Consider the following 14,225-nt stretch of genomic DNA (forward strand, 5'->3'; position numbering starts at 1 on the left):
TCTTCCATGATCAAATTAAACAGCATGAGGCTCAATGAATCCTCTTGTCTTATTTCGTTGCCTATTTCTATAGGTTCGTTAAGTTGTCCATCTATTCTGACTTCAATTTGTTGTTTTGGTAGATGTTTACGATAGTTCTATTAGTCTAGATAATATATAGTATATTATACTCTAGTCATTTCTCAATAATTAGCTTTATAACGAATATTGCATCTGTACACGATCTTCCACTAGGAAAACCCTGTTGTTCATCTGCTAAACTTATCCTCTAATTTATTAGCACTTGTAAAATTTTAGTTGTAAGTTTTAGCGTAGTATTTAACAAGTTTATACCTCTATAGTTTTCTGGTTGTTTTTTATCTCCTTTTTGAATAGTAAAATTCATGGACTTTCAAGAGTAAAAGTCTGAATGATAGTCTGAAACAGACATTTGAAGTATGTGTGTACCGGAGAATTTTAAGAATTCCTTGGATAGTACGAAAAACAAACGAAGAAGTTCTAAATAGACTAAATATAAAAAAACACACCAAATTAAAGGTAGAAATGTACTTATTCCAAGAATATAAAAATTTAATTTATAAAAGAAAATATCTCAGAACAACGAAAAAGATAAACTACAGAATATAAAGATGTAACAAAAATATAAATAATAACATTAAAGAAACAAAAAAGGAGCAATAAGAAAAAAAAATTGGGAAAGCAATATATTAAAATAAGAATATGAACTCGAAAAACACGTGTGAATAGTATAAACAACAAGTTTGGGATAAAAGTACACAAAATAAAAAATTTGGTACAAATAACACAAGAATCTTACTGGAATCTCTATGATTCCAAACAATAACCATCAGATGAAATCCTCAGACAATTAAAAACAAAAATATAAAATCTTAACTCAGGTCTGCAACCGGAAATCAATAAGCTTAAAATTGATAAAGTGCCGAAAGAAATGAAAAATAATAAATACCTGGCAAATATAGCATTACCGTGGAGATGTTAAAACATGGAGGAGAAATAACAGTTCAGGTATTGAACATGCTAATGAATAAAATTCTTACAGAGAAAAAGATACCTAACATGTGGAACGTAGCAGTGACTCTATTATTACTTAAAAAAGGGAACAGAAAAGAGTTAAAAGACTACTTTCCTTCAGTTTACATATATAAACTGTTGTCCTTTACTTCAGAAAATATTGAATCTTAGTGATAGTAACCTCCACTCGTATTGTATGAGGATACCAAATTCATTTAAAGATATTTAATCATGTTAGTTTTAAAAAGTCCCCTTCCTATGCTGGTAGCCTTCCTTTATTTACAAAACTTTACCGTCATTGCTTGGTATTTGGTCTGGACCAGCAGATTTATTCAAAATTATAAGATCTGGAATAAGCATCAGCGTCAGTTTGAATAAAAAAGAGGACGAGAGAGATGCGTTTTGACAACGATGTTAAAAAATATGCTGGATTAAAATTTATATAACAGCACCAGTGCAGGAGAAAAAGGGAGGCCTATGCCCGAAACTTAATACAGTATATGTAGTAGTAAGCAAAGTAAGGAAAGATAATATGAATACTACTTTCCTAAAAATCTTGATCGCTATAGTTTCCAAATGATTCATCTCAGTAAATATCCTATTGATCATGTTCGTTTATACTGATATGTGCATATTTCAGATTAATAATTCTTATGAGCCATGTACTTAAAATTCGACTACAAATAGTTCACAACAGATCATACAAAAAATGTGAATAAGTAGTGGGATATGACTAATTTCGATTCAGAGCCAGAATGGGAACAAGAGAGGCTTTGTTTTCTTTACAATTACTGTAGCAGACCAACAAAAAGATGATTTCCTATGCTATTTTTCTTCCTATGCTATGTAAATTTCCAAAAAGGTATTTGAGCTTAAAAGGTATTTGATTTGAAAGGCAAAGAAGTAATACTGTTTAACCTTTACTTGGAACTGCTATTCAAAAAACCTTGGAAATCTATTTAAACAAATTCAAAAAACCTATTAAATTTTCTACGGCAATCAAAGTTAATGAAGAACAAATTTCTAATATAAGAGATGCAGATGATACTGTACTAGTAATTGATATACACGAACTTAAAGAAATTTTTATAACAATATTAATGATGCTTGTCGAGAGTTTGGAGTGAAGATTAACAAGAAAAAATTAGGATAATTGGAATCCAAAAAAGGAAGAATGTCCCTTTACCTATAAAAATGAATAAGAAGAAATTAAAACATGTAAACCATTAAAAATGCCTTGATTATTTGATTAGCTAATAACCGTAGACATATCGACGTCAAACAAAGAATGAAACTTACTCTGCGACAGACATATCGATGTCAAACTAAGATTGAAACTTATAAAATGTTTTGTTTGTTCTTTTTTGAGCCCTAACATGGACTTTCAAGAGAAATAATCTGAATGATAGTCTGAAACAGACATTTGAAGTGTGTGTGTACCGGAGAATTTTAAGAATTCCTTGGATAGTACGAAAAACAAACGAAGAAGTTCTGAATAGACTAAATATAAAAAAACAACTATTGAGAACGATTAAAACAAGAAAAAGCAGTTATTTGCTTCATAATTTACGTAACAAAAACTACTACATTTCCCAATTGATCATTAAGATTAAAATAGAGGGGAAATGAGGTATTGGAAGAAACAAATTGTCCTGACTGCTTAATAATAGAAACTGGACAGGACTAGGTTTTGAAGAACTTATGCGTACAGCTGAGGGCAGATAAATGTTTGCCACCATAACCTTTAATCTCGAATTATCGAGAAGACACATAAAGAAGAAGAACTATCTACTGAGGACCATCTCCATCAGCTAAAGCTATAGCTTAATTTATTTGATATTTTATTTCGTTTACTAAATAATGGCTTTGTGCAGCTATTTATTATACAATAGATTGTATTATTATACAATAGATTCAATAAGAGATGAGAAGAATTAATTTAGTTATTAGAGAAAACTTAGCATACAAATGTAAGTCATACCAAGTAACTTAAAAACTTTACTAATACATTGCAAGTGTCTTTGTTAAACACTTAGACGTGTCTAAATATATTAGATACGAGATAGAACAGAATAAAAAGAAGAATTATGCAATTAACCATCTAAAGGTAATTGTTTAAAGAGTGTTCAGTAGTCCAGTGTATAATAGTCCAATAGAATTTAAAACAAATGATTAATTTTATTAAAGCAAAACGGTAATAAAGTATGCCACACTTTTTATTTATTCTTATTTTTAATTTATTTAAATTTCTAATTTAAAATGTTCCAATTTAGTGTTTAAGTCAGTGAAAAAACCATCTCAGTTTATAAATCAACTCTCCCAGGTCAACTCATGGTAAAATATGTAACTATAACATACAAATCATATACAGATACGATAAACGTGGTTTTATAACTTTTTATATACAAGGAAGATCGTTGAATAAAGTACATCCTTTACTTCTGACTTTGTTTAGCATATTCTAAAGATATACTCGGTGGTCGAAAAGTCTCGTTACATTATAATAGTAATGTTTCAACACCGCGCCAATGTTTTTATCATTCCGGCGCATGCGCGCTTCGTAAAGTGCACCTGTCTGGCTTCGCAGACAGATAACCCTGGCATCAGATCAGATACAGTTAACCGTTAGTTGCGATAGAGCCGTGATGGCGGACACAAGGGAGTTTACAATTGAAGAGCATTTGGTCACTGCAGTGTGCAGAGTCATAACAATAAAACAGTGGACGACATTATCAATGATTTTGTTGTTCATTTTGAAAAACCATCACCATCCAGACCAACTATGCTGTCGTAGGAAAAGAAGGTTGTTCATTGGGAATCGCTCTCGATGTACCAAGAAGTAGAAGACCAAGCACTCGAGCTGAAACCTGTGCCGGCATTGAGGAATGCATTGAACGTGAACCGATGTACGGGACATAATAAAATATCTAAAAAATAACAAAACTTCAGGAAGTATCGCTACACTTGCCAAACTTATTAAATATGGAAGCGATACATAAAAGATTAGTAAGATCTTGGAATGAAGAATAAATGCCGGAAGAGTCGTGTACTGTAATTGTTTGCTCGTTACATAAAAAGGGTGATCAATTGGAATTCAGAAACTATACGGGTATACCTAACACTTTTTGCTCAGTACAACACAGAGGAAATGGCCGCTAGACACAATTGGCGTTTCACGTTGTGCTAGTTACCTGAAGAAATGGGGATACCAGGAGGACGGCACCTGCGACTGTGGCGCGGTTCAGAATAGTCACCGTCTACTATCATGCACAGAGATGAGGGAGACTGGGAGACTTGCACAGAAGAAGACCTATTCTTAGCGAAGGATAGGGCCATCTATGTGGCCAACCATTGAAAACACAAAATTTAAAGCTGTTGATGTTCCGGACACGGAAAGTAAGTAAGTACTTAACACTTCTTAACACAGTAAGCAAAATATAACCTATATGGTCGCCTAAGTGCGTGTTCAGAGGAGCTTCTTGGTGAATATCAAAGTGGTATTAGATCTAGTCGATCAACAACGAACAAGATTTTTCTGCTGAGGGATATAATGAAAAAAAAAAACCAATGAATTCAATATCGATACCTACCATCTCTTCATAGATTTTAAATCAGCTTATAAGAGTGTGCTATGAAGTAGATTGTATGAAGCCATGGAAGAATTCTATATTCTCCATAAACTTATAAGACTTTTAAAGGCTACAATGTCTAAAGTTAAAAAAAAAATTGGCATAAACTTTATTTTAAAATTTTTAAAAAAAGTTATAAAACCACGTGTACAACTGTTGTAGATATTACTTTGATAATATTTTATGTAGACTTAACAACATTTTATAGACCAGTTCAAAAATATTGTTTTTAAATAAAATTGTAATATTTTACTTATAATAAGAAAATGATATCTCTTTCGATGCCCTTAAAAATGGAATATAAAACTTTGTAAGGCTCTACATTTGATCAAAAATAAACTTTTTTAATGTTTATATCTTACCATGCTTGTTTTCCATGTCATGAATCAATGAACTCAATTCTTTCTCCCTCTCCTCATTTTTGGGAGCAGGAGGTGGCAATGCCACAATTTCCCCGCCTCTTGGAGTTCTTGGAGTGTTTGTTCTCTCTTCTGATAATGCAGCATTTAGAGTAATCTAAAACATCAATTGCATTTAGAGCAACTTTTCTGAAGAGTCAGATCTTAATAAACCACACGGACATATGTAATATTAAGAATATTACTCGTACCTCCTTTTCAAGAGAAGCAATCTGCTCCGACAATCTGATGTTCTCTCTTCTGCTGTGGATTAGATCAGCATCAGCTCTGTCCAATCTCTGTCGTAGAGACTGTATTTCCGCTTGTAGACGCACTATTTCCTGTTTCGATTGCCTGTCACTTCTTTCATTTGCAAGTTGAAGAGTAGCGATCTGTTGTTCCAAAGCACTTTTTTCCGCCCCACTTACACCAATGTCAGATTGCAAGTTAACTGGAATATAACACATAATGAGACACACATATACGTATTACCAATATCACATATATAAAAGTTGTTATGACGTGACGAGTAGTGAATATAGTGTGTTATGGGTTGCATAATTAACAAAGTTTTTGGGATATTTACTTATTTTGCTTTGCATGTCCTTCCGGAGTTCGTCAATGAGTGCCTGTTTTTGAGCCACATCTCTGCGTAGATCTGCGTTTTCCCTTCTCTGTTTATCCACTTCCATCTGCAGTTTGTTCGTAGTTTCCCATTGTATTCCCAACTCCGCTGTGAGTTGTTCAATTTGTTGAGTGTATCGTCTTTCTACTGCCGCTCGCTCGTCTGCTATTCTTCTACCCTAAAATAAATTATTTTTGCCAATCTTACTATAAGATAAGTAGTCTTACATAAGCTTTCTTATTAATAAATTTAAATAACAGTTATTACTATTAATGTTTGATTTCTGTGAAATTAGAAGTTTTATAAGGGATTAATCACCTCCGGAAGCCATAAGACTTTGTCGTGATAAAGCTTTGAATTACAATATTATCAGTATCATGCTTTATCAGTATCATGCTGAGCTATGTCCGGAGTGATAATCTATTTTCTAGCTTCTCGTTGGACAATAACGCATCAAAAACAAATGAAAAAAAAAACAATCAAGGAATAGTAACAACATAACCTCAGTCATTCATCTGGAAATTATGAGACTAAATACCTCTACAGGTAATATTTCTCAATATAAAGGCCAACTGGACTGACTTCTCTGCGAATCTGGATAAATGCCTAGGGTGGATTACACCTAATATCAAAAACTACCACAGATTTGTTGGTGCCGTCCTAAGTGTAGCCAAAAAACACATACCAAGAGGCTATCGCAAAGAATATATCCCTGGCTGGTCGGAAAATAGCGAGGAATTATATCAGAGCTTTCTTGAAACTGGCGACCAAGAAATAGCGGATGAACTACTGTACAGCCTAGACGCCGCTAGAAGCCAAAAGTGGACCGAAACAGTGGAAAGTCTAAACTTCCAGAAATCAAGCAGACAGGCATGGTCATTACTGCGAAAATTAGGGAGTGGTGTCCGTACGAAACGCCGAGAGGCAGCCGTAAAGCCAGATGCCGTAGCATCACATATAGTAAAAACATCCAGGGCACCAAAGGATAAAGCACACACCAAGAGAGAACTTAAAACTTTAAAACACGTAGCCACAGAAACGGAGTATTCCCTCCCCTTCACCAGCGAAGACATATCAAAGGCTCTTAAAGACGTTAAGCCAGCAAAGGCACCAGGATTTGATAATATTCACCCTGAATTCCTAATAAATTGTGGCAAGTATACAAAAGTTTGGCTGGCTCGATTTTTCACAGACATCATGGTAACTGGAAATATTCCACAAGAACTAAAGCGCTCTAAGATAATAGCCATACTAAAGCCAGGCAAACCCGCCGACAATCTAAAAAACTACAGACCAATTGCGCTTCTCTCTGCCATCTACAAACTATTAGAGAGGCTTATATATAATAGAATCAGTACAGAACTGTACCAGGCGATCCCAGTCGAACAAGCGGGTTTTCGACCAGAACGAAGCTGTGCAGACCAGGTAATGTCACTCACCACCTACATCGAAGCGGGTTTCCAAAAAAGACTTAAAACTTTTTAAAAGCGGCATTTATTGATCTCTCGGCAGCTTACGATACAGTATGGAGAGAGGGCCTTATATACAAAATTCTCCGTGCAATCCCCTGTAAACCAATAGCACGCCTAATAGATAGCATGCTCAACGACCAAATGTTTCAAGTAGTGATGGGCACAGATATCAGCCTACCAAAGAAACTTAAGAATGGCCTACCACAGGGGTCAGTGCTCTCTCCACTACTATTTAGCTTATACCTAGCAGATATGCCGGAAACACAGTCAAGAAAGTTCGGATACGCCGATGACTGGGCCCTCGCTACACGATGCAGAATACTAGAAACGCCTGAAGAAGTTCTGACGGCAGACTTATATACATTGGGCAAATATTTTCGCAAGTGGCGACTTCAACCAAATGCATCCAAAACAGAAGTTAGTTGCTTTCACCTGAACAATAAACTTGCTGGAAAGGGACTCAACATACGGTTTGAAAATACCACACTTACCCACAACAAAACACCGAAGTACCTGGGCGTAACACTAGACAGAACGCTATCATTTAAAGAGCATTTAACAAAAACTGCCCAAAGGTTGAGTACAAGAAATAACATTATACATAAGCTCTGCGGTACCACCTGGGGAGCATCGGTTTCCACTCTCCGCTCTACTGCCTTAGCCCTTGTTTTCTCGACCGCTGAATATTGTGCTCCAGTCTGGCTACACAGTCCACACGTAAAAAAGGTCGACAATCAGCTGCACAACACTATGAGGATGATAGCTGGTACAATTAAATCAACTCCTATCCAATGGCTTCCAGTATTAAGTCACATCCCACCTCCACATTTACGACGAGTCGACGCACTTACACGTGAATACAAAAAGATCATGAACAATATAAACCTGCCGATCCACCAAGATACCGAGGATGCACGAAATACCCGTCTCCGTTCTAGAAAACCACCAATGAAAACGGCAAGAATGATACATGAGGAGTTCAACATCACGAATGCATGGTCCCAAGAATGGAACGAATAGCAAAATAACATGCCCTGCATTACCCACAAGCCACCAGGTTTTGATCTTCCACGCAAAACATGGTCCACTCTAAATAGGATCCGAACCAGACATGGCAGATGTGCATACATGCTACATAAATGGGGAAAGAACCCGTCTCCTCAATGTGACTGTGGGGAGAACCAAACCATCGACCACATTATTCAAGAGTGTCCCTCAAGATCCTACAATGGTAGCCCTGAAGACTTCCTGTTTGCAACTTCAGAGTCAATTGATTATATAAATACACTTGATGTTTGTTTGTAACTATTTAAAGTTTGTCAAATACCTATATTACTAGTGTTTGTGTATTTGTTCTAAATGTGTTGTAATTGCCATACGATAAATAAATAAATAATTCTCAATATTAAAAGGAACTATTTATAAGCCTTTAGGAAAACCGCTATGAAGCTCAGCTAGTACAAAAAAGCGAATCCGGTGCAGTGAGGAAAAGGTTTAATTACACAATGAAGTATGATCTCGACTTAAAATAGGCTCAACAGCAGGTGCTTAAGGTAGCTAAATCTCTCCGTAAATAACTGTTTATCTACAATATACAAGGGATTAGACTCTAAAGGCAGAGGATTTCACCGCTGCAGCTAGACACATCATGGCTTGGTGAAACTAAATCCCCTTTCCTTATACAATTCCTATACAAAAATGTTTTACCTGCTCCGCAATGGCGTCCCTAAGTTTCATATGTTGTCGTTCCAGTTCATCTTTTAAGCGTCTGATCTCGGCTTCGGCAGCATTTTTTTCATATTGGGCTTGCTCAGCAACGTCTAGACTTCGTTTAACTTTATCCGTGGTATCAGTTTCTTTTTCTCTGAGAACGGACAGTGAGTTTTGTAGTTTGTGAATGGTGTCTTGTAAATTTTCTTTTTCTCTAAAATTCATGGAAATAGTTAATGGCTAAATTTATGGTTATATAACAAAAGTCTAATTATAAGAAAGGTTTATATAGCTGGGATCTTACCTTTGAAAATTGTCAATTTGTTTCTTATAAGATTCATAGCCGACTGTATCTAAAATAGTTCCATCATTGATTTTTCTTTTGTAAGATTCGTTTTCATCTTGGGCCTTTTTGAGATCTATCTTGGACTGAGTAAGTTGTGCCTCCAATTCAGAGATCCTTGATTCAAACACAATAGATGGTCCTTCGATGATCCTGGCTTTTCTTGTACTCTTCGGAGATTTTAAGATCTACAAAAAAAATGAATTATTTTATAAAATTCGAATAGGAGAAATGTTTATATTCAAGAATGGACCACTACGAGTACTACCACTTTTATTTTGAGGTACGCCAATATCGTATAAAAGTAAATATTGTAAATGCTGAAATTTACAATATTTATTTTTATACAGAAAGATGAAATCAGTACTAAACAGTTTATCCAATAACAAACCTTGAGAATAAAACATAAAACATATTGTTAACGCAATAGAACTCACAGAAAAGAGGAAATTTCTCAAATATACATTTTACATCACGAAACACTTTTTTGATTAAAAAAAAAAATAAATTTGTGTTTCGTGATATAAAAAGTGTCGCAGTCAGTAGGATCTGGAAACGTTGGGAAAACAAGAAAGAACTTAACTGACAACGGTGGATTTCAATCCTTTAATCAGAAAAAGAACCAGTAAACTCCAAAAAGCAGTGGCGTCCTAACTTTGCAGAAATCTACGGAAGGAACACCAAGTGAAGCCCCTGGTAGAACAGCTGTCGAGAACAAGACGACTTAATGTTTTTGGAACTAATGTGAGTTTAACATTGAATCGTCTCGTATATAATTTTTGTTTTATACCTTTTATTATAATATACTGTTCGATATTCTGATATCGATAATAACTGATCATGCAGGTAAAGATCCAAGGAAAGAGAAGCATAGGGAGGCGTAGAATGTCATGGCTGCGCAACCTGAGAGAGTGGTACGGATGTACATCAAATGAACTTTTCAGAGCAGCCGTCTCAAAAGTTCGAATAGCTATGATGATTGCCGACCTCCGCCGCGGAGATGGCACTTGAAGAAGAAGAAGTTCGATATTCCAATATTAATTATTCTTTCAATTAGTATGTTTATGCCGAATTTGAATATTTTTTGATAATTGCTTTAATAATTATTAATTATTTATTTTCATTTTATTAAACGATTATTCTTGTCGATTATTCCGCTAATTAGACAGTGCATTTCCCAAAATATTGATTTATTATTTTGATATTTATATTTTGATTTATTATTTGATATTTATATTTGATTAATTATTTAGTTAATCAATCCATAATCTTATATTTTTATTTCGTTCATTGATTTATTGATCACCATGATTGATAATGGCAACACTTCTCGTCCCGCGTCTCGCAATGAGAACCAGCCTGAAATAGAATCTTATAAATTATCTGAAATATTTTCTATCGTACCCGAATTTGAAGGCGATCAGATATTTTTACACACATTTTTAAATGCTTATGATTATGCCTACAATATGTCTATGCGTGATCAAAAACAACTATTAGTAATTCACATAAAAAATAAATTACGCGGAAGAGCAGCACAACTTATAAGTTCAAGAAATCCATTATCATATCTATAAATCAAGCAGCTTCTTACTTCTCATTTTGGGGACACTAGAGACCTCTTTTCTTTGATACAAGATTTACAGACAGTCAAACAGCTTCCGATGAATCGGCTCTTACATTCCTAAAGCGTGTCCAAGTCCTTAAAGCAAAAATGCATGCTAATATACAGAAATCTAACCTCTCTGCCGTAGAGAAACAGGCCCAAATTGTATTAATCGAATCAATGGCGCTTAATACCTTATTGACCGGCCTCGATTCAAGGATCGCTCATATTATTCGTGCTAGTAATTCAAAAGACCTTCCTGAAGCTTACGTCCGCATCATAAGAGAGTTACAATTATCCTTTTTTGAAATACAGAAAATCAATCGACCCAATCCTACTGACTGCGCCACTTTTTATATCACGAAATCCTTTTTTATTTTTAAAAAAAATTTAAAAAGTGTTTCGTGATATAAAATACATACACAAAGTGTAAAATAAAATTTACAAAATCTCAAACATGAATCGACAACATTTTTATATAAATTGAAAATAGTTGACAAGGTTAAAAATTTAATGTTAATGCTAAAGATTTTTTTTTGATTAATTATGATATAAATAGATTAGTTAATAGAATTTTAATAAAATAAATATACAATGAGATATAGAATTTCTTACAGACATTTATCCAGGCTATTGGAAAATAAACAAACACATACTAAACTAAATTGAAACTGGCTGAATGACAAAAGTATATGCATAAAAATCACACCCAAAACTTAATAGTATTTAAAATACCAGCGAAGTGCCTACTAGCTACCGGTTATCTTTGAGTATCAACAAGAAGCGTAAAATAAATCTGACTGTTTCGCTCTCTGCTTCATAATTTTACCATTAATGTGATTTCGTTGAATTGCTATAAACCAAAACTAGATTTAATACTTTCTTATATACTTACGCTTTTATTATCAACATCAGTTTCCGTTTCTGTTTCGGTTTCCAAATGATCAAATACTGATTTGATTAATTTGGACTTTTGTCGTTCGTGTAAATTTTCGTTTTCACTGATGACATCTTTCACTTTGCTTAGTAAAGAAGATAATTCGTCCTAAAATAATAGTAAATATATAATTGAACAAACTCAAATTTACAAAACATGCAACATACATTCTCTCGGGGGAACCTGTAACCCTAGAGAGCGCGTCCCCAGGTGGCGGATAGGGGAATGCCCTCACCGGCCTGTTTGCAGCTAGGCCGGCGGGTAGGTGGGAAATAAAATACCACCCGCGGACCAACAGGTGGGGTAGATAGGACTCCTAAGCCGTAGAGAAGGCAACTTATCTAAGAGAAGGGTACTCTGATTTAAAACCCTGGTCCTCCAAGTTGGGGGTTGAGGCATCGGGCCAACTCCTCGATACTCGGAAAAAATGATCAAAGTTAAAAATTTCAGCAAAAAGCCTTGGAATTCGGACGGATTAAACTATAAACGAAATTCGCAAAGAAAATGGATTATGAATTTGGGTGCTTGGAACATACAAGGAATAAGGACAAAACAGGAGGAGGTCTTCCGTGAACTGAATAAAATGAAACTAGACATCTGTGTATTAACTGAAGTAAAGAAAAAAGGAAGAGGAAATGAAAAGATAAACGAATACCTGCATTTCTATAGTGGCGTAGAAAAGAGCGAACGAGCTAAAAGGGGAGTGTCTATAGCAATACATCAGAAACTGAAAAAATGTATTAAATCATGGAAAGAAATAGATGAAAGAATTATCCTCATGGAAATTAAGAAAAATGGCCATGAAATAGTGGTAATTGGAACATATGCACCGATGGATGACTCAAGGGTTGACAGCAAGGAAGAGTACTTTAACAAGTTAACAACTGTTCTAGCCACAATTAATAAGAAGAAAGAAATTTGGATCTTAGGTGATCTTAATGCAAGAACTGGAAAGAGCTCCAACAGTGAAATAATAGGGACATAGGGAGAAGACATTCTGAACGACAATGGTCAAAGATTAATAGATTTTTGCGAGGCACATTCTTTGAAAATATTAAATGGTTTCTTCCCCCATAAGAATATACATAAATTTACATGTACGCAGCCTACCAGGAATTTAAAATCAATAATTGACTATTTCATTCATCGTAAAGATTCTAAACTAAAAACGAAGGACGTGAAGGTGTTTAGAGGGCCAGAATGTGGAAGTGACCACCATATGATTATTGCAAAAGTAATGGTGACATTTAAGAGAGAACAATCAAGTCACAAAAATGATGAAGTAACAGATATAGGAACAACCATAGAAAACATAAAATATAACCTGGAAAGCTTTAAACAAGATTCGACAAAGTTCTTATATAAAATTAGAATAGCTCAGAAAATAAAAAATATAGAAACAAAGGACTTAGACCCTGAAAGTCTGTATGAGGTAATTAAAAAATATATTCATGAAGCGGCAAATGAAGCACTGGGAAAAGTTGAAAATCGGAAAAAAGGAAAACCTGAATGGTTGTCAACGGAACTAGAAGAGAAAGTTCTCAAGAAAAAACAACCATATCGCATATGGCTTCAATCCAAAGATCCTCAAGACAGAGAAATATAGGCTAAATGGAATAGAGAAGTTAAAAAAGACGTGGATAAGGCGAAAAATATAAACTGGGAGGCTAAGTGTGATGAACTGGACATATTTATGGGTGGAACAAAAGTGGCGCAAGCTTGGAAAACATTAAAGCAGTTTAGAAAAAATGAGAAAAATGAAGACAACATTTCTCTCATAAAGTTAAATGAATGGGAAGAATATTATACGAAACTGCTGAAAGAGGATAGAGTAGAGTACAGATGGGAAAAGATAAGGGAATTAATAGACAACCGAGACGAAAGACAGGAAATCCCTATAATAACATTATCTGAACTGACGGAAACCTTAAAAGAGGTTAAAAACGGAAAAGCCGCAGGGCCTGGAGACATTCCCATAGAGCCGGTTAAATATGGGCCGACTGCACTTTTAGAATTAATAGTAGACCTTTTCAATAAATGTATGTGTGGAGACCAGGAAATTCCTAAAGATTGGAATAAATCTTATATAAGCTCCATATATAAGAGAGGGAATAAAAGAGACTGTTCCAATTATAGAGGTATTAGTGTGACGAGCTCTGTGGGCCGGTTGTACGGCAGAATATTAAAAAAGAGGGTTGAAAGACAGATACAAGATATTGAAGAACAAAGCGGCTTTCGTACCAGGAGATCCTGCCTTGATAATATATTTATCCTACGACAAATAATTGAAAAGCGTGTCGAAAGAAGTAGAGAGACCCATTTGGTATTTATAGACCCTGAGAAAGCATATGATAGTGTCCCGTTAAAGAAAATGTTTGAGGTCCTCAAAAGGTCCGGATTGGATTCGACGTATACCCGAGCGATATATAAATTGTACGAAAATGCAGTTAGTTGTGTAAAAATTGGAACCAGA

The 14,225-nt window shown here is 34.9% G+C and overlaps 1 protein-coding gene across 1 annotated transcript in view; it reads right to left on the minus strand.

Moving 5' to 3' along the window:
* The window catches only part of LOC140449684 (serologically defined colon cancer antigen 8 homolog), a 62,306-nt gene that overhangs the window by 33,148 nt on the left and 14,933 nt on the right, over positions 1-14,225 (minus strand). The window contains exons 4-9 of the mRNA XM_072542964.1: positions 11,711-11,860; positions 9,171-9,397; positions 8,864-9,080; positions 5,646-5,862; positions 5,272-5,510; positions 5,024-5,177 (exon numbers count right to left, since the gene is read on the minus strand). Coding sequence (XP_072399065.1) covers positions 5,024-5,177; positions 5,272-5,510; positions 5,646-5,862; positions 8,864-9,080; positions 9,171-9,397; positions 11,711-11,860 — 1,204 coding nt within the window. The remainder of the gene's footprint in view (positions 1-5,023; positions 5,178-5,271; positions 5,511-5,645; positions 5,863-8,863; positions 9,081-9,170; positions 9,398-11,710; positions 11,861-14,225) is intronic.

Source organism: Diabrotica undecimpunctata, chromosome 9 (assembly GCF_040954645.1).
Source record: "Diabrotica undecimpunctata isolate CICGRU chromosome 9, icDiaUnde3, whole genome shotgun sequence".
Classification (NCBI taxonomy): domain Eukaryota; kingdom Metazoa; phylum Arthropoda; class Insecta; order Coleoptera; family Chrysomelidae; genus Diabrotica; species Diabrotica undecimpunctata.